The sequence below is a fragment of the Theropithecus gelada genome, chromosome 10 (assembly GCF_003255815.1).
Source record: "Theropithecus gelada isolate Dixy chromosome 10, Tgel_1.0, whole genome shotgun sequence".
Lineage (NCBI taxonomy): Eukaryota > Metazoa > Chordata > Mammalia > Primates > Cercopithecidae > Theropithecus > Theropithecus gelada.
In genome coordinates, this window is record NC_037678.1 from 7,467,020 (window position 1) to 7,491,208 (window position 24,189).

The following is a 24,189-nucleotide window of genomic DNA, read 5'->3' on the forward strand; positions in this document are numbered from 1 at the left end:
CCAGGGCTCCTTGGTCACAAATCTGAAAGGTTGTAGAACCCAATTGGCCTTAGCAGTTTTGTTCACCCCCTCACTTGACAGCTGGGAAACAGAGTCCCACATTTGTTGACATACCCAAGACATATGTATTGAGTGCCTACTGTGTGCCAGAGAGTGAGGGGCTCTGTTCTGGTAGAACAGCCACGGCTGCGTCCTTCTGGCGGGAAGTCTGTGCAGGGAGAGACAGGCATCCCCTAAACAGGAACTGAAAGCCCAAAGGAAATAACCCCCAACAGTGGATTTTACGCCACAGACCAGGACAAGGGAGAAGGCAAACCGTCGGGCCAAACCAAGACGGCATTTGTGGTCCCCGGCTGCAGGGAAGGATCTGATTAGGAACACACAGGCCCTGCCCTCCCCACCAACACGGTGCACCTCCCTGGGGCAAGAGGAAGCCTGTGCAGGTACTGCCAACCCCCAGAGAGGACCAGAGTCTGTTGGAAACCAACATTTTATTGAGCACTCCTGCTCCTTGGAATCTATTCCAGTAGATTCTTTGCCAAGGGCATCACACATCACACAGGGGTGTGGCCAGCACTCCCCCTGCTACCTGCCGTGTGGGCGGGGGCAGGAGTGAATGGCTCTTCCTGGGCACAAGCCACAGTTAACCGGCAACAAGTTCGGAGCCATAGGAATTCATCTCTTAGAAAAAACGAAAACTGGAATTTAAAAAAACACAAAAAACCTGAGTATAAAACCTCAGCAGTGTTCCAGCACTATCTCAGAGTTTAAATATAAAAAGGCATCATGAGAAAACAGTTAAAAAGACAACAGCAGCAGGCCGCCACCTCCAGGGCAGTGGTCACAGGGGTGGGGCCAGCCCCGCCCTGAGCCGCTGGGGCCTCACTTGAGCAGCAGGTGCAGGCCCCCGCTGAGCAGCGCCAGCAGCAGTGCCAGCAGCAGCAGCAGCGCCAGCAGCACCTGTTCACGGGACACCTGCAGGAGCAAAACAGTGGAGTCAGGCTCGGAGCAGGTCCCAGCAATGAGGCCAGACAGGGGTGACAGCAGAGTTCCAAGGGGAAGCCCAGGGAGGTGGGGACTGGGAAGCAGCTCGAGGGAACCAGAGAAGGAAGGAGTTCAGGAGAGGGGGAAAGTGGCCCTGAGGACATGGCCAAAGAGGCCAGCGGCCGCCAGTCTGTGGGACACAGGCAAAGGGTGGACACAGGTCAGGGCGGTCAGCTGCCCTGGTGGTGGGCAGTGCAGAGTGGCACCAGGCTGCCAGGACGGCTGCTCAGGGAGGCCTCTGCCCTGGCGAGGAGACGAGAATCCTGTCTGCCAGGTGAAGGCTCTTGGGCCAGAGGGAGACCCAGGACCACGCACTGGTTTGTGCACTCAACCAGGAATCCCAAACTCAGAAGCCTATGGGACCAGGCGGATGTGGACAACGATGACACAGCAGATGACAGGGAGTGATGGGGACTGTGGCGCCCTGAGGAGCAGCTCTGACAGCCCCCACTGGCCGCAGAGCAAATCAGGGTCAGGAATCTCTAAGGCTCTTACCCAGGACCTGGGATTCGGGGATCTCCAGAACCTCATTATGTTCTCCCTAAGGGTGGTGAAACCATCCATGAAACTTCTAAGAACATCCCTGATGTCGTCCGTCTGGTCGTAGATGAAAGCCAGACCCAGGCTACAGACAAAGAGGATGGGGGGACAAAGCCATTACTGCAGGAACAGGTAGGGACAGCCTGTACTTAGATGACACCATCACAGCTGTGGGGAGCAGGGGCCTGTGCCCTCCCACCCCACAGCCACCCGGGGCCCTTTCCATGGGCACCTTCACCTGCAGGGGCCTGTTTGTGGTGAAATTCATTCTGATTTCCTGCTTCCTTCCCCAGCCAGCCACCTGCCAGTGGCCCTGTCTTCCGGAGCTGGCCACATAGAAAATAAACCCCCATTCTACAGAGCCCTGGCAAGCCACTGCCCACTCTGTTCTCCCACCGGAGACTAGCCGAGAGGCCCAGCCCTCAGGGTCTAGGATCCGAGCTCACGTAGCACCTCCTTTAAAGACCATGGTGGAAATGTACCATCTGGGCTTGATGAGGATGGCGAGAGAAGGGCCCTGGGCTCTGCTTTGTCTGTTGCCCAGGAATGCCAGGGACAGGTGGCAGGGGGCCAGTGCCAGGAGCTGGGCGCTCCCAGGGAGGTGCGGGAAGCAGCAAAGGGTTTCAGTACAGCCCCAGAGTGTCAGGACACATTCCCCACAGGGCTTCCTCAGGGCCCAGCCCTATGCTGCACTCAGGGCCTTTACCCACCGCCCAGGGCCCCTCCCCAGGTATAGAGGCCTGGGCAGGGCACAGGCCGGTTACCTGTGCATGGCCACCTCAGAGAGCTGGGCCAGGCGCGGGGCCCTGAGGCTCACATCCATCTCGTCCCCGATGCAGGCCAGCCGCAGGGCCAACATGTCACTGCAGGGAGCACACATAGGAGTTGGGGTGTGGCTGTGCTGTGGAAGCCACATGTACCTGGACCCACCCAGCCAATGGAATGTGTGTGGCTGGGAGTGGCCCAGAGGATAAAAGATGGTGTCAGATTCGGGGCAGGCATTGAGCGGGCCTCCCTGCATCCCTCCTCCAGCTCCCACTTGGATTCAGAGATACCCGCGAGGTCCCATCCGTGGGTGGCCCCAGAGGTGCCAGAGACACCAGGGAGCAGCACTGCCTGCGTGGTGAGTCCCAGGCCCTCTTGTGCCCGTGACTGCCCACTAGCGTCAGCAGCAGGTGAGTCTCCTGAGGCAGCCTGCCCGTGCACCCAGGGATGCCTGAACATCCAGAACTCGGTCTCTGAACTTCCCTGAAGAATCCTGGGGCAGGCCCACCTGTGGGCTTTGGTGGAAACGGTGGACAAGGGGAACAGGCAGGTCTGGGGAGTGCTGAGCGCCCTGGATGGCTGAGGCTGGCTTCCCACAGGGGTTGCAGCTTACCTTCCTTTGTGGGAGGTGAGGGGGCTCTAAGACCTGTGTCCTGGTTCCCAATCCTGAAACCAGCCCTGTTGGCACCACCACTCTCAGAATGGGGGGACTAAGAAGCCCCTGGTGGCCCCCCCCACTAAGCCACATCCTTGATCCTACACCCCATCCACATCCACTCCCACACAAAGACTGAGACACTCCCCACCCTCCCAGCTTGCTGGTCTGGACCTCCACCAGGGACCTGTGTGCATTCCATCCCAGTGACTACAGCGGGGGAATTCCCAGGGAGGTGGGACTCCTAGGGGCCCTGAGCTGAGGCCGGGCCAGGGCCCTGGCCCCACCTGCCTGACCTGCTAATGCCCTGGGCCTACGCTCCCTACTTGAAGGGGATGCAGGTGGGAGGTGTACAGGGGTGGGCTGGCAATCAGGGTTGGGGGCTGTGGTCCTAACTCCTGTCACCCTGGGGAACCTCAGGCAAACACTGCCCCAGGATGGAAAACACTGTCCATCCATCCTTGTCCATTAATGGACAAGTCCCTCCAGTTCTAAAATCCCAGCCAGCCCAATCCCTGTGTCCAGGACCTTAATGACTAAAAATCCTGAGGCTGACAGCAGAAAAGAATCCTGTGGAACCTGGAGCTGGTCCCTGGCCTGTGGGAAGCGCCACATCAGAGCCAGGATTCCCCAGCAGAAAGCAACAGCTCAGGTCAGGCCTGATCATTCTCTTCCAGGCTCAGGGTAGAAACTACTGAGGTCAGCTGCTCCTGGGCCTTCACATCCCTCATCTGTACCAGGGGAAGAATGAAAGTGCCAGTCTTGGCCGGGCGTGGTGGCTCACGCCTGTAATCCCAACACTTTGTGGGGCCAAGGTGAGTGGATTGCCTGAGGTCAGGAGTTCAAGACCAGCCTGGCCAACATGGTGAAATCCCGTCTCTACTAAAAATACCAAATAAAAATTAGCCGGGCGGCCGGGTGTGGTGGCTCAAGCCTGTAATCCCAGCACTTTGGGAGGCCGAGGCAGGCAGATCACGAGGTCAGGAGATCAAGACCATCTGGCTAACATGATGAAACCCCATCTCTACTAAAAGTACAAAAAATTAGCCGGATATAGTGGTGGGCACCTGTAGTCCCGGCTACTCAGCAGGCTGAGGCAGGAGAATGGCGTGAACCAGAGAGGTGGAGCTTGTGGCGAGCAGAGATCATGCCACTGTACTCCAGCCTGGGTGACAGAGACTCCGTCTCAAAAAAAAGAAAAGAAGTGCGTGTCCTTCCTGCCGCTGGGAAGGCCGGGTGTGCCTGGACATAGCTGGGAGCAGCTGGCAGAGTGCAAGGGTCAGGTCCTACTGGACCTTGGCCCCTGAAACCCCAGGCAAATCCTTTTGCCTCCAGGGGCCTTGTCAGTCCTAGGAAGATCCCTTCATGCCTCAGTAATTCTTTGAAGCTGGGGCCAGGAACTGCATGGCCTCCTCAGCCTCTTCCATAGGTTCTGCTTTTCTTTCTCTTTTCTTTCTCTTTCTTTTCTCCTTCTCTCTTTGTGAGACGGAGTCTCACTCTGTTGCCCAGGCTGGAGTGCGGTGGTGCAATCTCAGGGCTCAGTACAACCTCCGCCTCCCGGGTTCAAGTGACTTTCCTGCCTCAGCCTCCTAAGTAGCTGGGACTATTGGCGCCCGCCCCCCTCCCCGACCCCCATACCCGGGTAATTTTTGTATTTTTAGTAGAGATGGGGTTTCACCATGTTGGCCAGGCTGGTCTCGAACTCCCAACCTCAGGTGATCCACCCACCTCAGCCTCCCAAAGTGCTGGGATTACAGGCATCAGCCATAGCGCCCAGCCCGGTTCTGGTTTTCTAAAATGAGAGCCATCAGAGGCAACTGAACCAGAGCAACTCCATCTTGAATAGTGGCTGGGTAACAAAAGGCTGAGACCTACTGGGTTGCATTCCCAGGAGGCTAGGAATTCTAAGTCACAGTCACAGGAGGAGATAGGAAGTCAGCATAAGATACAGGTTACAAAGACCTTGCTGATGAAACAGGATTCAGCAAAGACGCCAGCCAAAGTCCACCAAATCCAAGATGGCCACAAAAGTGACCTCCAGTCATCCTCACTATTCACTGTGCACCAACTCTATTAGCATGCTAGGATTCACTCCCACCAGTGCCACGAGTTTACAAATGCCACGGCAACGTCAGGAAGTTGCCCTCTATGGTCTAAAAGGAGGAGGAATCCTCAGTTCCGGGAACTGCCCACCCCTTACCCGGAAACTCCTGAATAATCCACCCCTTGTTTAGCATATAATCAATAAACAACTATAAGCATATTCAGTCAAGCAGCACATGCACCTGCTCTGCCTATAGAGCAGCTTTTCTTTTTTTGAGATGGAGTCTCACTCTGTTGCCCAGGCTGGAGTACATTGGTGCAGTCTTGGGTCACTGCAACCTCTGCCTCAGCCTCCTGACTAGCTGGGACTACAGACATGTGCCACCAGGCCAAGCTACTTTTTTTTTTTTTTTTGAGATGCAGTCTCGCTCTGCTGCCCAGGCTGGAGGTGCATTGGTACAATCTCGGCTCACTGCAAGCTCCGCCTCCCAGGTTCACGCCATTCTCCTGCCTCAGCCTCCCCAGTAGCTGGGACTACAGGCGCCCGCCACCACGCCTGGCTAATTGTTTGTATTTTTTAGTAGAGACAGGGTTTCACCATGTTAGCCAGGATGGGCTCGATCTCCTGACCTCGTGATCCATCCGACTCGGCCTCCCAAACTGCTGGGATTATAGGTGTGAGCCACCACGCCCAGCCCCAGCTACTTTTTGTATTTTTAGTAGAGATGGGGTTTTGCCATGTTGACCAGGCTGGTCTAGAACTCCTGACCTCAAGTGATTCACCTGCCTCAGCCTCCCAAAGTGCTGGGATTACAGGTGCGAGCCACTGCGTGTGGCCCAAATTCTTTCTTGCTTGAGATCCAAGAACCCTCTTTTGGGATCTGGATCGGGTCCCTTTTCTGGCAACAGAGCCACCTCCTTCAAGAGGCCTTGATATACTCAGCAGGTCGCTAAGGGCCTGGCCTGTCTAGCTCCCTGAGGCCCAAACACTGTGCCATTTTGACAGCCAGTGGCCCCAGGTCCATCTTGGGACTGTGAACATGGTGGCTGTCCAGGGGTCTGTGAGCTGGTGTCAGGGGAGAGGGGACAGCAAAGCGAAGCCAATCCCAGGGCAGAAGCCTCCATGCCCACATCTGGGGAATCTTCCTCTCAGGGGCCCGGCCTGGGAGGCGTCTGCAGTGCTCCCCCAGTCACAGAAGCTCTGCTCATCCGGCCCACCCCTGAAGTCACTATCAGGCATGGGGTGGGGCAGGCCATGGGGACCTACCTGTCCTCCATACACTCCAAAGGATCGAAGTCCTCCATAGGGTCCAGGTCCTCTTCAGGGTCAGTCACACCAAGAACCTCCATGGTTAGGGGTTCCAGGAGCTGCTCATACAGGAGGGTCTCCATCAAGATGTCTCTGGAGATGGGTCTAACTCCAGACATTTCTCCTCTGGGGCAAAAAGACAGCATATGGCTGGACCCCTCAGAACTGAGCGGTCTGGGGGCTCTCTCACAGGGTAACCGCCAGATTGCATAGCCCTACTCACCCGCTCTTTTGATCCGCTAAAGCTGTCAATATCCCCCAGCCCCAGCTCCTGCAGGCATGAATCCCGCTACATGCTGTGTGCCTCTGGGCAAATTGCCCAGCATCTCTGTTCTTGGAAGGGAGGGACTTGAAGATGATTCATAAGGGCCCTTTCTTTCTTTCTTTGTTTTTGGATACTGAGCCTTGCTCTGTCCCCCAGGCTGGAGCGCAGTGACACAATCTTGGCTCACTGCAACCTCTGCCTCCTGGGTTCAAGCGATTCTCCTGCCTCAGCCTCCTGAGTAGCTGGGACTATAGGCATGCACCACTACGCCTGGCTAATTATTTTGTGTTTTTAGTAAAGACGGGGGTTTCACCATGTTGGCCAGGCTGGTCTTGAACCCCGACCTCAAAGTGATGCAACCCACCTCGGCCTCCCAAAGTGCTGGGATTACAGACGTGAACCAACCGTGCCCAGCCTTTTTCTTCTTTGTGAAACAACATCAGAGTATAAATAAATATTAGAAGTCCTCTGACACCAGACCTCAAGAAAACCCAGGCACCTGCTGTCAGCACAGGGGACAGAGGCGAGGCTGCACAGGCAAGGCAATTCCTCTGCACCACTTAACAGAAGGCCACACCTGTTCTTTGGTGTCTGCTATTTCTCTTGAGAAGACAGGCAGAGAAGCAGCCTGAGAAAAACGTATCACAATCCCCATTCCCAGTGAGACCATCGCTAATTCTTCTAGTGTTTTTCCTAAACACATGAGCGCATCACACATCCTTCTTCACAAATGGGATCACCCATACACAGTGTTTTACAGTCTTTACTGGCAAACGCTATTTACCTCTCCAATATCCATTCCACCTGGCTCCTTGCTGATAGAACCCCAGTTTTCTTCGGGGTGGTCCTGCATTGTCATTCATCTAAGCCAACCGTGGCCCTCCTCTCCCTCAGCTTCCCAGCATCCCTTGCAGCTGGTGGCAACCGTGTAACCCAGTTCTGGTCAATGAGGGCTCAGAGGCTGGAGGCAGGAGTTGGATGCCAGGGAGCTGACACAGCCAGGGCAGCCCCTTCAAAGATGGAGCTGCAGCGGCTGGCCAGCAAGAGCAGAGTGGGGAGGCAGAGCGCCCAGGCCTCAGGGTGTTGCTGAGCTGCCTCCTCCAACTGTTTGTAAGAAAAATGAACCCAAATGTGTCCTCATCGCCATTCATTTGAGTTTCTTGTTCTTTGCCACCAAAGGCCTTCCTAACTGTGATCACTGCGAATTCCCACGTCAATAAATGTTTCATCCTGATGGCAGAGAAGGGTTCTGCGACCCGATTCACTATCATGTACCCCACATTTACCCCACAGTGTACCAAACAGTCTTCGATCTAGACGATGATAATGACGATGACTGTGGCATGGGAATCTAATGGCCTAGTTCAAAGCCCAGCTCTGGCAGTTAGCACCAGTGTGTCAGTTTCTTCATCTGTGAAATGGGTTTCATGGTCTGAGAGCCCTGCCCTGGGCTATTGGGAAGACGAAATAAGGAACTCCTTCATGTACTTTGAACAGGGCCTGGCACGCTGGGAGGAAGCTGGCACTAACCATTACCTTTATGCTTCAACTCATTATTTTCTTACCATAATACCCTGGGTGTTCTTAATTTTCAATTCCCCATGCCTGCTGATAGAACACTCTGCCCTCCCACTATCTCACTGAACTGTTTGTTCACACAGGACACTGAGGCTTAGAGAAGTTCATGACTGAGCCAAGAAGGGACAGAGCTCCAAGTCTCCCTGCCCCCACGCGAGGGAGAACTGACAGCAGGCAGGACCCACAGGGCCGCCCTCCCACAGGCCTAGGCACAAGTATGTGATCACAACTTGCTTTCAGTATTCAAGGGAGATGGATGGGCTGGGTGCGGTGGCTCACGCCTGTAATCCCAGCACTTTGAGAGGCTGAGGTGGGTGGGTCACCTGAGGTCAGGAGTTTGAGACCAGCCTGGCCAACATGGTAAAACCCTGCCTCTAATAAAAATACAAAATGAGCCAGGTGTGGTGGCGCATGCCTGGAATCCCAACTTGAATCTGGGAGGCAGAGCTAGATTCTGACTCAAGAAGAAAAAATAAAATTTCACAGATGGGATGTTTTACATTGTATAGACTGCCAGCACTGTGCGTGTTAAGGTGGCATTAAAAGAACTGTGTCCAGAACTTCCGGCTGCCTTGCGTGTCTATGCAAATGGCATTTCCCTAGGAAAGCAGCTCCAGCCCTTGTTTGCTTTTCCCCCCTTTCCCTACCCCTCGAAAAGGCAGTCTCCTGCTCTGTGCTCCCGTGGAGACCCCGGTACCTCCATGCCCCGCAAAGTGAGAACGACAGTGGAACCTCAGCTCACTGTGAGCTGAGCTGTGAGCTGCACGGAGCCTTGCCTTGAGCCACTGTCCCAACAGCCCCCTTACCCAGCAGGCATTCCCAGAATCCTCAGGCGCCAGATAGGAAGAAGGCCCCAGCCACCAGAGTGGGCTACGCTGTCCAGGGTCTACAGCAGAGAGCAGGCCGGGCCTACCTGAGGAGTCAGTCACCCACGCTCTGCCTTCAAGACCCTTTCAAGCTCCCCACCCCACCAACCTCCCCATCTGAGTAGACCCAGGACCACGTCTCACCTTAGATTAATACCCTAACCCAATCCTTCCTGCCCCAGCCTTGGTTTCCCCATCTATTGTGTTTTTGTTGGTGGTAGTGGTTTTTTTGGTTTGTTTGTTTGTTTGTTTTTTGAGACAGTCTCACTCTGTTGTCCAGGCTGGAGTGCAACGGTGCTATCTCAGCTCAGCTGCAACCTCCACCTCCCAGGTTCAAGTGATTCTCTGCCTCAGACTCCCAAGTACCTGGGACTACAGGTGCGCGCCACCACGCCCCGCTAATTTTTCTATTTTTAGTACAGACAGGGTTTCGACATGTTGGCCAGGCTGGTCTCAACTCCTGACCTCAAGTGATCCGCCCACCTCAGCCTCCCAAAGTACTGGGATTACAGCACTTTGGATTAACTCATTAAATACCCATTACCCTCCACCACATCAAAGAAGTGACCTAATCTGAGCCTTTAACCTCCGGCCTCTAGGCCCAGGCCCCAAGATTGGCTTGATATGAATGGCGAAGATCCCGTCACCAACCGGGCCAAGGCTGGCCTTGGGGCCCAGATCTGCATGGGAAAACTCAGTGTTGAGCCAGGGAGTGGAGGGTGGGGGGCCTGCCCAGGAGGGTCCTTACAGCTGTGGTCTCTCCTGGCCACCCCACCAGCCCAAGAGAGGCCCAGTCCTGGTCAGCTCTTACCTGGCACCTACGCTGAATGCCTTACTGGTCTCCAGCCTTCAGTGGAGCTCTCTCCAACCTAATCTCAAGGTGGCAGCCTCAACCCTGACCCTGTCACTGCTCTGTTCGGCTCCCTAGACCTGGCCTGGTCGGTGCAGCTCACGCCTATAATCCCAGCACTTTGAGAGGTGGAGGCAGGTGGATCACCTGAGCTTAGGAGTTTGAGACTAGCCTGCCTAACGTGGTGAAACGCCATCTCCACTAAAAATACAAAAATTAGCTGGGTGTGGTGGTGCTCGCCTGTAATCCCAGCTACTCGGGAGGCTGAGGCAGGAGAATCACTTGAATCGGAAGGTGAAAGTTGCAGTGAGCCGAGATCGCGACATTGCACTCCAGCCTGGGCAACAGAGCGAGACTTGTCTCAAAAAAAAAAACAAAAACTGGGGGGGTTGTGCCACATCCACTAACAGGCCCTCCCCCTGTGGCCCTGCCACCCCAATCTTGGTTCCCGCCCTAACCACACTCAAGATAAGTACGCTTTCCACGGATGGTGCCTGGTCCTGCCATGCCTCCAAGTCTTCAAATGTGCAGAGCTCACCAGCCAACCTCAGACTGGCCCATGCCTATGCCTATTGGCCCTTTTATAAAAATTAAATTTTATTATTATTTTTTTCACATATAGGGTCTCACTCTTTTGCCCAGGCTGGAGTGCGGTGGCCTGATCATGGCTCACCAAAGCCTCCAACTCCTGGGCTCAGGCAATCCTCCCACCTCAGCCTCCAGGGTAACTGGACAGGTATGTACCATGCACATGGCTAATTTTTATATAATTGTTGTAGAGATAGGGTCTTGCTTTGTTGCCCAGGCTTGTCTCGGAACTCCTGGCTTCAACTCCCACCTGGGCCTGCCAAAGTACGGAGATTATGAGTATGAGCCTGGCCGATTCAGGCATCACCTTATTGGACCCTCAGAGTCTGCGTGTCTCTGCTCCCCTCTGGCTCCAGCTGACCACACTAGCTGCTGCTCAGTTTCGTACCTGTGGCGGGCTGGAGTGTGGGCTCTGCAACTGGGCTGTTGGGTGTCCCTGGGCAAGTTAGCTGACCTCTGTTTCCTTAATTCTAAAATAAAGATGGCTCTGCCTGTAGTCCCAGCACTTTGGGAGGCCAAGGCGGGCAGATCATGAGGTTAGGAGTTCAAGACCAGTCTGGTCAACATTGTGAAACCCCGTCTCTACTAAAACTACAGAAATTAGCTGGGCATGGTGGCGGGCACCTGTAATCCCAGCTACTCGGGAGGCTGAGACAGGAGAACTGCTTGAACCCGGGAGGCGGAAGTTGCAGTGAGCTAAGATTGCGTCACTGCACTCCAGGCTGGGCAACAGGGCAAGACTCCATCTCAGGAAAAAAAAAAAAAAAAAAAATTAGAATGGAGATACTAGTAACACCTATTGCACAGGACTATTGTGGGGATGAAATGATCCGGCACAGAGTAAACCCCTAAGAGGGGAGCTGCTGCTCTTACTAGTTTCTGGTTCTCAGCCCAAGGCCTGGCATAGAGCAGACATACGTTTGTTGACTGAAGACATGGAGGCAATCTGTTCCCAGAGGCCCCCTGTGAGGTCACTGCAGCTGCAGATCCAGGAAACTGGACTGGTTTTTATTATCTTTTTTTTCCAGCAAACTTGCAAATGAGTAGTTGAAACCCTTCTTTGGTGAAGGAAGACACACCTAGCCGTGTGTCCCCACCCAGGCTACAGCCCACACTTTGCCTCCTACACATTCACAGTGGAAACACCAGGCGCCAGTCAGAAGCCCTGTTTTACCCTAAGAGGTTAGGATGCAAATCTCGTGTGCAGAAGAGCGCGCCACACCCATGGCCTTGAGGGTACCTGCAGGGCTCAGAGTGGGAGGGAGGGCAGGTTCTGGGCAGAGCAGCCTGCATTTGGTGAACAGCTCTGCACTCCACAGCTCATCTGGACACAGCTCATCTGGACACAGCTCTGCACTCCCGTGGCTCATCTGGAAGATGGGGAAACGCCATCTACCTCCCAAGCCCCTCCCAGGTTGCGCAGAAGCACGAGCAAGCAGAGATGTGTCCTGCACAGTCCTCAGCAGGTGTTCAAGGGCTGAGGCTGCAGGAGTGTCAGGGCAGGGGTGGGGGGCAGAGGTGGGTGGGGCTGGACCTGAGGGTGGGGTCGAACTCCCGGTAGGGACCCTCAGACTCTCATGATCTCACCCAGTCCTGTCAAAGCCAGGCAGGTAGGATCTGACACTTCCCGTTTCACAGGCAGGCAAACCAAGAGGGTCAGGGGCCACGCTGGGGTCACAGGGAGGGCCGGCTGAGTGGGCCCAGCTAGAAAACCCTGGTCTAGTCTTCCACCTGCAACCCTCCCAGTCACAGCCTGGCCCTGGACCATGAGGGTGGGGACGCAAAGCCCTTAGAGCACACACAACTCCAGTGCAGCCCAGCAGGAAACGCCCTGAGCCTGCAGCCAGGCTGGACCTCAGTTCCACCCCCTGCTCGGCCCCTGCTGTGTGAGGCAGAACAACCAGCTCACCTCTGAGCCTTGCAGAAACAGTGGGGCCTCCAGGGCTGCTGATAGGATGAAAAGATACGCTACTGCCCATTTCCCGCCACCTAGCAGGGGCTCCATAAAAGCTGGTTAACACAATCAATGGCCTTAGAAGGGAGGAGATCAGAGGCCACTCACAGCTCAGGACACCACAGTGGACTGCACATGTTGCTGCCTTTCTGGAGGGTAGTGTGACAATCAGCATCCACCAGTCACACACGCACATGACCCTTGATTTCTAGGGATGCATCCCACATACACCCCTGCGTGGACCTGGCAGCCCTGAAAAACTGAAGCCAGAGATCTGCAGACACCGCTGTGCTGTCATCACAGCCCTTCAGGAGGCTGAGGCGGGCAGGTCGCACGAGCCCAGTTCAAGACCAGCCTGGCCAATATGGCGAGACCCCCCCTCTAAAAATAAATTGACAATAAAAATTTTAGGCCGGGCATGGTGGCTCACGCCTGTAATCCCAGCACTTTGGGAGGCGGAGGTGGGCGGATCACGAGGTCAGGAGATCGAGACCATCCTGACTAACACAGTGAAACCCCGTCTCTACTAAAAATACAAAAAATAGCCGGCGTGGTGGCGGGCACCTGTAGTCCCAGTTACTCGGGAGGCTGAGGCAGGAGAATGCAGGAGAATAGCGTGAACCTGGGAGGCAGAGCTTGCAGTGAGCCGAGATAGTGCCACTGCATTCCAGCCTGGGCAACAGTGCAAGACACCGTCTCAAAAAAAAAAAAAAAAACAGACAATAAAAATTTTAAAAATATATGAAATGGGCCAGGCGCCGTGGCTCATGCCTATAATCCCAGCACTTTGGGAGGCCAAGGCGGGCAGATCACAAGGTCAGGAGTTCAAGACCAGCCTGACTAACATGGTGAAACCCCGTCTCTACCCCGTTTCAAAAAAAATTAGCCAGGTGTGGGGTGCGCGCCTGTAATCCAGCTACTCGGGCAGCTGAGGCAGGAACATCGCTTAAACCTGGGAGGAGGAGTTTGCAGTGAGCCAAGACCGCGCCATTACACTCCAACCTGGGCGACAACAGCAAAAAACTCCATCTCAAAAAAAAAATATATATATATACATGAAATGGAGCTGTTTGATGTTTTTCTTCAAGGTATATTTTTTCTTTTTTTTTTTTTTTTTTTTGAGACAGAGTCTTGCTTTGTCACTCAGCCTGGAGTACAGTGGCCAGGTCATGGCTCACAGCAGTCTCCACCTCCCAGGCTCAGGTGATCCTCCCACATCAGTCTCCCAAGTAGCTAGGACTGCAGGCGCATGCCACCACTCCCGGCTAATTTTTTGGGTTTTACATTGCCCAGGCTATATTTCAAGAAGCTCAAAGTACACAATGCCCTACATCATGACTCCCTCACCACCTGACTGGGGAAGCCCAGGCTCCAGAGCCCGCTGTTAGGAACCTGCACGTGTCCAAAACTGCTCAGTTTGGAAGGGTGGGTCAATTCGCTTCCCATAAGTGATGGAGAATTAGCTAGGAAAAAAGAGGGAAGGCAGGGAGATTTAGAGAAGGGAGGAGAGGGGAGGAGCACCAAAGGAGAGAGGGAAGAAAGAAAGGAATTTCCTTTTTTTTTTTATTTCTTCAAGAGGGAGCCTCGCTCGGTCGCCCAGGCTGGAGTGCAGTGGCGCGATCTCAGCTCACTGCAGCCTCGTCTCTGACAGTGAAGAGCAGACTATGGATGTGCAGGTGGGTATTCAAAGCGTGGTTTCCACTGATTGTGTGCCACGCTTGCACTACTCTACACTGAAGAATCCTCAACCGAATCAAATCAAAGTTGGGGGACATCTGTACAGTAAAGTTGTAAGAGGCCGGGCACAGTGGTTCACGCCTGTAATCCCAGCACTTTGGGAGGCCAAGGTGGGCAGATCACAAGGTCAGGACATTGACACCATCCTGGCTAACACGGTGAAACCCCGTCTCTACTAAAAAAATACAAAAAAATAGCCGGGCGTGGTAGCATGCATCCGTAGTCCCAGCTACTCGGGAGGCTGAGGCAGGAGAATCGTTTGAACCCGGGAGGCGGGGGCTGCAGTGAGCCGAGATCACCACTGCACTCCAGCCTGGGCGACAGAGTGAGACTCCATCTCAAAAAAAATAAAAAGTCGTAAGGGTGACAGTGTAAGGGAAGCACTCTCTCCTTTCCTGCCAGTAGAGTAAAGGGGATCGGGGCCCTTGACACAGTCATCCCTGAAACGTCAGCACAGCAGGGGTAGGGGGCTTGGGCTCTGGGGCCAGCCTGCACAGCTTCACTCATACATGGGCTACTCTTGGGGAAGCAGCTAGCTTCTCTGCGTCTCAGTTTCCTCCTCAGTAAAATCTACCTCCTGGGGTTGCTGTGAAGATTAAATGAGCTAAATCAGGTACAGTACTCATGAGTGAATGCTCAATAAATATGAGTTGTTATGTTTTGGAGGCTCGCAAAGAGCCCTTTAGCTCAAAGTATCCACTATCACAACCTTGTGACAGTGATAGGAAGGAGTGGCCCTGGGTCTCACTACGGCACCTTCTACAGAAAACAGGCGTAGCCGCTGGGCCCAGGGACAGAAACCAGACATTCCAGTCCATCTCCAAAAAGCAGCACACTTTCCCCACATAGCATGAAAAAAAAGACACCTCTACCGCGCTGCAGACATGCATTTAGTTCTAAGAAAAAAAAAATCAGTAGAATGTATCGTTTCCTCAAGTTTCAAGAAAAAAAAAAAAATGAAAGGTCACTTTTTTCTCTTTAAACACTGATGTGTAGCTAGTAACTTGGATAAAAAGGTGCCACCCTACACAATGTGCTCAGGGTGTTCTGATTCCAGGATGGGCTTGGCCGCCTGGGCTGGGCCTGGGAGACCTCCGTCCTTCACAGTGGAAACTGAAGCCGGGTGCCAGGGCCGCATCCGGCTTCAAGATCTAGAATCAGAGCCTTTGAAATTGAAAAGGGGCATCTGAAAGGGCACCCCCACCTGGGGCTTTCGGAGCTCAGGCTCCAGAACAAAGGGGTCACCTGGCTAGTGACAAGATGGGAGTCACCCTGAGCTGCAGCCCCCCCAAGATCCTCCTGTGGGAGGCCCAATATGGAGAATTATCATTTTGGGACAGGGTCTCTCTGTCACCTAGGCTGGAGTGCGGTGGCATGAACATGGCTCACTGCAGTCTCCACCTCCCTGGGCTCAGGTGATCCTTCCACCTCAACTGCCCAAGTACCTGGGATTACAGGCATGCGCCACCACACCCGGCTAATTTTGTATTTTTAGTAAAGACGGGGTTTCATCGTGTTGCTCAGGCTGGTCTCAAACTCCCAACCTCAGGTGATCCACCCACCTCAGCCTCCCAAAGTGCTGGGATTACAGGCGTGAGCCACTTCACCTAGCAGACCTAGCGTGTATCCATTACTTTGAACTTGACAATGAGTCTGTAATTACTTACATAATTAAACATACTATCCCTTACCCCAACCTCCACTGAGGGGGGCTATGTGATCCTGGTCACAGCACCTCTCTGATGCGCTCGCAGGGACAACCACAGGAGTGACACTGAGGCCTACATGAGACTTCAAACCCTGAAACCCTTGGCTGGGCGCGGTGGCTCACGCCTGTAATCCCAGCACTTTGGGAGGCCAAGGTGGGCGGATCACTTCAGGTCAGGAGTTCAAGACCAGCCTGGCTAACATGGTGAAATCCCATCTCTACTAAAAATACAAAAAATTAGCCGGGCGTGGTGGCAAGCGCCTGTAATCCTAGTTACTCTGGAGGCTGAGGTGGGAGAATCGCTGGAACCCGGGAGGCGAAGGTTGTAGTGAGCTGAGATGGCACCACTGTACTCCAGCCTGGGAAACAGAGTGAGACTCCACCTCAAAAACAAAAACAAAACAAAACCCTGAAACCCTTCGGAAACAAGGCATCACCCAGAGGCAGGACACAGGGGCTACTTTCACATCATGCTTCCCCCACCCAGTGGCCCCTCAGGGCCCCGCACAGGGATGCAGATGTGCCGAGTGACAAACAGGCCTGTTTCCGTTTTGCCTGGCATATTGTAGAGATGGTCCAGATGTTTGGTTTAATGTCAGTTTCTCTCTTATCAAGAAAGCAAACCCCACTCCCTCCCACGCACACCCCACCCCATCTGGTACAGCCCCAGACAGAGTCAGGGCTCTTGCGGAGCCTGGCTCTGACAAGGGGCACTTGGCTGCTGAACCCCTGGGCCTGGGCCACGTTGGCCATGGGGCTTTGGAAGAATTCCTTAGCCTCTCTGGGCCCCTAATTCTTCATTTCTAAGACTAGAGTTAGGGGAAGCCAGGTGTGATGGCTCACTCCAAAATGCATTTAAGGCCAGGCACGGTGGCTCACACCTGTAATCCCAGCACTTTGGGAAGCCAAGGCAGGTGGATCATCCGAGGTCAGGAGTTCGAGACCAGCCTGGCCAACATGGTGAAACCCCATCTCTACTAAAAATACAAAAATAGCTGGCTGTGGTGGCGGGCGCCTGTAATCCCAGCTACTTGGGAGGCTGAGGTGGAAGAATCACTTGAACCTGGGAGGCAGAGGTTGTAGTGAGCCGAGATTGTGCCATTACACTTCAGCCTGGGTGACAAGAACAAAACTGTCTCAAAAAAAAAAAAAAATGCATTTAATACATGTAACCTACCCAACCTCACAGCTCAGCCTTTTGGAGGCTCCCAGCACTTTAAGAGGACAAGCTGAGAGGATCACTTGAGCCCAGGAGGTTGAGGCTGCAGTGAGCTGTGATTGCGCCACGGCACTCCAGCCTGGGCGACAGAGTGAGACCCTGTATCAAAAAGTCAGGGGAGAGAGATTTTAATCTATGTCCTTTCCTGTTCGAACACCTATAAAAATAATCCTAACCGTAGAGGAAGTGTAACAGACTAATAATTCTCTTGACTGATTTTGAAATGACCCCAAAAAGGGGAAGCCTGTGCCTTTTTATCACCATGAAGGAAGCAGAGAATGCCAAGCCACCACCTGGGTCTACAGTTGTTAAGTTTCAAAAGTTCATATTTAAAACAAGTTCTGGGCTGGGGTGCGGTGGCTCCCTCCTCTAATCCCAGCACTTTGGGAGGCCAAGGCAGATGGATCAACTAAGGTCAGGAGTTCAAGACCCCCCTGGTCAACATGGTGAAACAATGTCTCTACTAAAAATACAAAAGTTAGCCAGGCGTGGTGGCTGGTGGCAGGCACCTGTAGTCCCAGCTACTCAGGAGACTAAGGCAGGAGAATCACTTAAACCTGAGAGGCAGAGCTTGCAGTGAGCCGGGATCGTGCCACTGCACTCCAACCTGGGAGACAGAGCAAGACTCACTCAAAAATAAAAATTAGGCCAGGCACGGTGGCTCACGCCTGTAATCCTAGCACTTTGGGAGGCTGAGGTCAGGAGTTCGCAACCATCTTGGCCAATATGGCGAAACCTCATCTCTACTAAAAATACAAAAATTAGTCAGGCGTGGTGGCGTGTGCCTGTAATCCCAGCTACTAGGGAGGCTGAGGAAGGAGAATCACTTGAACCCAGGAGGTGGAGGTTGCAGTGAGCCAAGATTGCGCCACTGCACTGCAGCCTGCACGACGGGAGCAAGGCACCATCTCAAAAACAATAAAATAAAGAAAACAAGTTCTGAAATGCTGAGGCTGAAGAATATGAAGACTGTTCACCCTGGGCCGGACCCTGAGGCTTGAGAGGCAGGTGCCGCCCCTGGGCTCCGCTTCACGGTGTTTGGGTCTCCCCTATGAACTTGCGCCCCAGCCCTTTTGCACCCCAACTCCTCCTTTACATCCCCCCTCTGCTACCATCATTCCCCAGGCAGGCACAGGGGACTCTCTCATTCCTTGGGGCTCAGGCGCAAGTCACTTCCTCCCCACCCTCCCCCGGACAGAATTAACTGCTCCTCATCTGTGTTGTCCCAGCACCTTGGGTAAACAGACCTGGATTGGGCACTCAGCCCATCAAGGTCTCATTAAATGTTTACCTGTGTGTCTGACCCAGCCGGCCGGGAACCTGCACGGCCCCAGCACAGAGCAAGGACCCAGTGAAAGCAGGTGAGAGGATGTGGACAGCCAGAGAAAGGCTTGAGAGTTCACTGCAAAATCCTAAGGATGAGGAAAGGGGTTAATCAAGCGCTCGGCTCATGACGGCAGGCTGTTCCTGGCTGGGAGACCCTGGACTGGACAGTATCACCTTCTGTTAAAGGACAGGAGGGAGAGCCCCATGGGCAGATGTAGCCCTGAGAAGGAGGTGAAACGCTGCATGCAGGGTATACATGCAGATCACAAGGTCAGAAGTTCGAGACCAACCTGGCCAACACTGTGAAACCCCATCTCTATTAAAAATACAAAAATTAGCCTGCCATGGTGGCACGTGCCTGTAATCCCAGCTACAGGAGGCTGAGGCAGGAGGATCACCTGAACCCGGGAGGCAGAGGTTGCAGTGAGCCGAGATCACGCCACTGCACTCCAACCTGGGCGACAGAGCAAGACGCCATCTTGGGGAGGTGGGGGGGGTCAAGAATACTTGATCTTAAATATCCAAAACGACAGGGACCCTCACTCAAATAAACAAGTGAGCTTTTCTCTGTTTGCTGCACGGCTTTTCAGTCTGGGTAACTAGGTGCCAAGTTCTCTCCCACCCCCAGAAAAACAGGTTTACTACGCAGGGCCTGGCGAGGCCCAGTGGTGTTTTGTATTGTCACATCCTAATATTGACACTAGGAAAATCAGCTGCCCTTTGTGCCCGCCCCTCTCCTGCCTGCCTCGGGGCCAACAAGGAACTTAGGGGCCGGCCACTGATTTGCTCACATTCTATGTTTCTACCAGGGACCAGCCCCAACCAACCAGTGGCAGGACAAAGGGAGGCTAGGAAGTGATCACATGTGTCCAGTTCAGACACACTGCTGGCTTCCTGGTGACCAGCAACAGTAAGACTGGTGCGGAGACTTCCTCCGTACTGCTCAAACTGTTCTGAGCACAGACGGCAGTCAAAATCTCATGGGATCCACCAAGTCTGCAGCAGGGGAAGCAAAAAGCCATCAATTGTCTACACATTTAATAGGTTCACTAAAAACAGGATGCTTTCCAGGGAGAGGCGAAAATACCACCAGCAGTGGTGTCAGCTTCAAGACTCACTGGCCAATCAAGCCCTTCCTCAATTACCTCCTTCCGTTTATTTGAGACGGGATCAGAAATTGGGAAAAAAAAAAAAAGTACACTGTTCTTAGTAGTCTCTGGTTTCTTTGCAGCTCTGTGGCACAAGATATCATTTTTTTTTTTTTTTTTTTTTTTTTCTGAGATGGAGTCTCATGTTAGCCCAGGCTGAGTGCAGTGAGTGGCACCATCTCTGCTCACTGCAATCTCCACTTCCTGGGTTCAAGCAATCCTCCCGCCTTGGCCTCCCAAAGTGCTGTGATTACAGGCAAGTCAAATGTGTAAGAAACTTGAGCCAGGCGAGGTGGCTCACGCATGTATTCCCAGCCATTGCACTCCAGCCTGGGCAACAAGAGCGAAACTCCGTCTCAAATAAAAAAAAAACTTACAATAACTAACATGTATGCAGCCCCTCTATCTAGCCATAGAGTACCTGAGCTGTAACACATATTGGGGATCTACCATTTGATGCTTTTTTTTTTCCTTTGACAGAGAGTCTCACTCTGTGGCCCAGGCTGGAGTGCAGTGGTGTGATCTCAGCTCAGTGCAACCTCCGCCTCCCGGGGTCAAGCAGTTCTCCTGCCTCAGCCTCCCAAGTAGCTGGGATTACAGGCACACTCCAACATGCCTGGCTAATTTTTGCATTTTTAAAAGAGACTGATTTTGCCATGTTGGCCAGGCTAGTTTCACAACTCCTGACCTCAGGTGATCCATCTCCCTCAGCCTCCCAAAGTGCTAGGATTACAGATGTGAGCCACCGTACCCAGCCTAATGCTCCTTTTTTTGAGACAGGGTCTCACTCTGTCTCTCTGGCTAGAGTGCAGTGGCGTGATCAGGGCTCACTGCAGCCTCAACCCCTCCAAGCTCAGGTACTCCTCTGAACTCAGCCTCCTGGGTAGCTAGGAACAGAGGCACATGCCACCATGCCCAGTTAATTTTTTGCTTTTTTTGGTAGAGACAGGGTTTCACCATGTTACCCAGTCTGGTCTCAATCTTCTGAACTCAAGCAATCCTCCTGCCTCAGCCTCCCAAAGTGCTAGGATTACAGGCGCGTGTCAAATGTGTGAGAATCTTAGTCTTAATATCCTTAAGACAAAATGATGATGATGATAATAATAATAATAATAAAAGGGCCGGGCATGGGGCCACATCTGTAATCCCAGCACTTTGGGAGGCTGAGGCGGGTGGATCGCCTGAGGTCAGGAGGAGTTCGAGACTACCTTGGCCAACATGGTGAAATCCCGTCTCTACTAAAAATACAAAAAAAATTAGCTGGGTGTCGTGGTGGGCGTCTGTAATCCCAGCTACTAGGGAGGCTAAGGCAGGAGAATGGCTTGAACCCAGGAAGTGGAGGTTGCAGTGAGCCGAGATCACGCCCCTGCACTCCAGCCTGGGCAACAAAAGCAAAGCTCTTGTTTCAAAAAAACAAAACAAAACAAAACAAAAAAACACCCAGACTGTGCCATTCCTGAGAACTTATTCCAAAGACATGCCCAAATTAAGTAGAAATCAGGGTAAGTCTTAACTACACGGAGGCTACTAACTTGAGTCGGGCTTTCTTCACCTGGGCAGAAACCTCAGAAATACATTTTGCAGAATGAACAGAAGGAACTGAGGTTCAGAGAGATGGAATAGCCCTTCGGAGGCCACAGGGCTGGAGAGTGGAAAGAGGTTTTGGCTTGGGTTCCATAAAGGGCCCTTGGCTTCCAGCTAGACAACCCTGGCATTTCTGTGCCTCCTGGGACTGAAATCTCCTGTTTCTCCACCTGGAAAACGAGGCCTCCTGCTCCCAAGGACAGGCAGATGTTAAGAACTTCCAGGCGCTAGTGCCCACCAGACTCTGCCCCTCCTAATGTGGGGACATGAGGCAGACACCAACCTCCCTGGGAAGCTCGGGCTCCCAGACCACAGTAAACACTGCGTTAAAACAGCAACAAAAATGTTACAGTAGTAAGAGCAACAACAACATCAACAACCACGTCCTACCCCACGAGTGGCTCATTCTGGCAAAACTGACAATGAAGGGGCTTGAAAGCGATCACATTTAGGAGGCCAGAGCCCAGACGACGACCAGCTCCGAACCCCACAAGCCTTGTCGTGACCGCGCCCCGCAGGCGGGGGGACCCCTCTCGGGTCACCCGCAGGGGCGCACCCCCAATTTACCTAACAAGGTCGCACGCCCCAGCCGGGCTCTAGTCCCCGCGACCAGTGCGGGGCGCACCTGTGCGGGGCGCATGGGCAGGTGTGGGCGGGCGGCTGCGCGCCGCTCCGGGTGCACGTTCCTGTTCCGGACTTTCTGGGCGTCCCGTTACGAAGCATTTCCTCGGCCCTTAGGTGCACAGCGCCTCCGGGAGCCGGTCCCAGCAGCACCGGGCACGACGCCATCTTCCCTCTTTTAAGGGCACCGGGGCTGTGCGGCAGCGGCCGTGGGCTGGCGGTGCCGCGCTGCGCTCTGGCCGGGTCCGCACGACCCCAGAGGTCGGAGTCCGGTGCCCGGAAGCCGCACTCGAGGACGGTGCTAGGGCGATGGAGCGTCCGGCCGTAGCAGCGAGACGCAGAGGAACCACCCCATTGCACAGGCGCGGAAACTGAGGCCCGCAGGGGCCGCGCCTGGCACGATCGGCCGTCGGGGACCTGGAGCCCCGGGCAGAAAGGGGATGTTTCGGAGCCGGAGTCCCGAGACGTCGCCCCACAAGGGACTCGCCAGCGACTTGCTGGGGCGGAAAAACCTGGGCACGGGTCCCCACACTTCCAGCCGCTCGGCACCCGGGCCGCGGCCTGGGCGCTAACCGCCGGGCTCGAGCTGGGTGGAGCGGCGGGCGGCAGCAGGGTCAGGGGCACTCACCTGGCGGCGGCGATGCTGGCAGCGTCTGTGAGCCACCGGAGAAGCTTGGTGTCTACTGCCCGGCTGCCGGCGCGGGACCTAATAGGTCCGGGCGCCCCGCCCCTCCCGCCCCGCCCGGGTCCCGCCCCGCCCCGCCCCGGGAGCGGCCTCTCGCACCCCGAGCGCGGAATCCCGGACTGGGGTCTGAATGGCATTGGCAACAGAACCGCTACAAGTGCAGCCTGTTGGCTTGTTTACAGCCTCTCTGCCCCCTGCGGTTCTGCAAGCTTGTTTTGTCCCGTGCGTCGCTGTTTCCCCTGCGCCCAGCACGGGCGTGCAGTCGAGATCGATCCATTGACAGAATCTGGGTGTATAATCCAAGCCCTTTACACGGATGGCCTCCCTTCGAGCTCAAAGTACTCCTCGGTGCTTTTTTTCACGATCATTTTACCCACCGAGGCTCCAAGAGGACGAAATGACTTGCTAAATGACAGCGTGAAGCCAGCGTTCAAAAACGTGCTCCTTTAGGCTGGCAGCTTCGGGACTTAGGTGTTTTTAAGCCTATTTCACGAATATGAAAACCGAGGTTCACACTTGGGTAGCGGCAGCATCCAGTGCTCCATACCCGAAGCCAGGGGGACTGCCCCTCCACTGCCGCCCGTCCGCAGCCTTCCAGCTGCAGCACCCACCCCCTGCCTTCCCCCTCCCGTCGGGGCTCCGGGTCCGCGAGAGGCAGGCCGGAACGGGAGGGATTGGGGGCAGGGGGCCCACGTGCAGACCTGGTGAGAAGGACCCCAAAGCCCCCGCGAGGGACAGAGAAATCAGGAAGGTTCCAGGCGGGGTGGGCTGGTGGCAGCCTGCCCCGCGGGGATGAGTAGTGCCTAACAGCGGCACTGGGGTATATTGGGGGTGGGAGAAGGCAGAGCGCTCCTGGAATAACAAAGTAACAATTGTCCTGCGCACAGCAAAGCTTGTTTACCTCTGTCTTGATCCCCTCAGAGATTAGGGGAGGGGCAGGGGTTCCCCTCCCCCAGCTCTGTCGTTTGCTACCTGTTGGGTACCCTCACTCTGTTCTTCCCACCTGTAGGGTAATGACTTCCCCCTCAGTGTTCTCATCTGTGAAATGGACAACAGCACCTACCAAGAGCTGGGCTGTTGGGAGGACCAGAGGAGGTAAAGCCTGATAAAGTCTTCAGAGCCCCTCCCTCCTTCTAGGCCTTGGACCTTCTTTGCTTTTGTAGTTTTTTGTTGTTGTTGTTGTTGTTGGTTGGTTGGTTTTTTGAGATGGAATATCACCCTATTGCCCAGGCTGGAGTGCAGTAGCACAATCTCAGCTCACTGCAAGCTCCGCCTCCCGGGTTCACGCCATTCTCCCGCCTCAGCCTCCCAAGTAGCTGGGACTACAGGCGCCCGCCACCGTGCCCGGCTAATTTTTTTTTTGTATTTTTAGTAGAGACGGGGTTTCACCATGTTAGCCAGGATAGTCTCGATCTCCTGACCTCGTGATCCGCCTGTCTCGGCCTCCCAAAGTGCTGGGATTACAGGCTTGAGCCACCGTGCCCGGCCTCTCTTCCTCCTATTGATCAGCATATTATCTTGGGATTTTGCAAAGTAAATAAGTACTGTATTTTCACCCACTCCACCCTTGAATCATCCAAAGTGTCCCCAAACGGTCCTTCTTTCTCCATCTGTTCTGCTAATGTTTACTGAACATCTCCTACATGCCTGGCACTGTGCCTCCAGTCTCAAGACCCCTCTGCAAGCATCTCACTCATATCAGGT

The 24,189-nt window shown here is 54.2% G+C and overlaps 1 protein-coding gene across 1 annotated transcript; it reads right to left on the bottom strand.

Annotated features, from left to right (window-relative positions):
- Positions 1-476: 476 nt before the first annotated feature.
- Positions 477-22,476, bottom strand: BIK (BCL2 interacting killer). The gene is made up of 5 exons (XM_025400417.1): positions 22,429-22,476; positions 6,315-6,482; positions 2,349-2,447; positions 1,540-1,669; positions 477-975 (listed from the first exon to the last, which is right to left on the bottom strand). The coding sequence occupies exons 2-5, from the start codon at positions 6,473-6,475 to the stop codon at positions 883-885; spliced, it is 483 nt and encodes a 160-aa protein (XP_025256202.1). The 5' UTR covers positions 6,476-6,482; positions 22,429-22,476; the 3' UTR covers positions 477-882.
- Between the last annotated feature and the right edge of the window lie 1,713 nt (positions 22,477-24,189).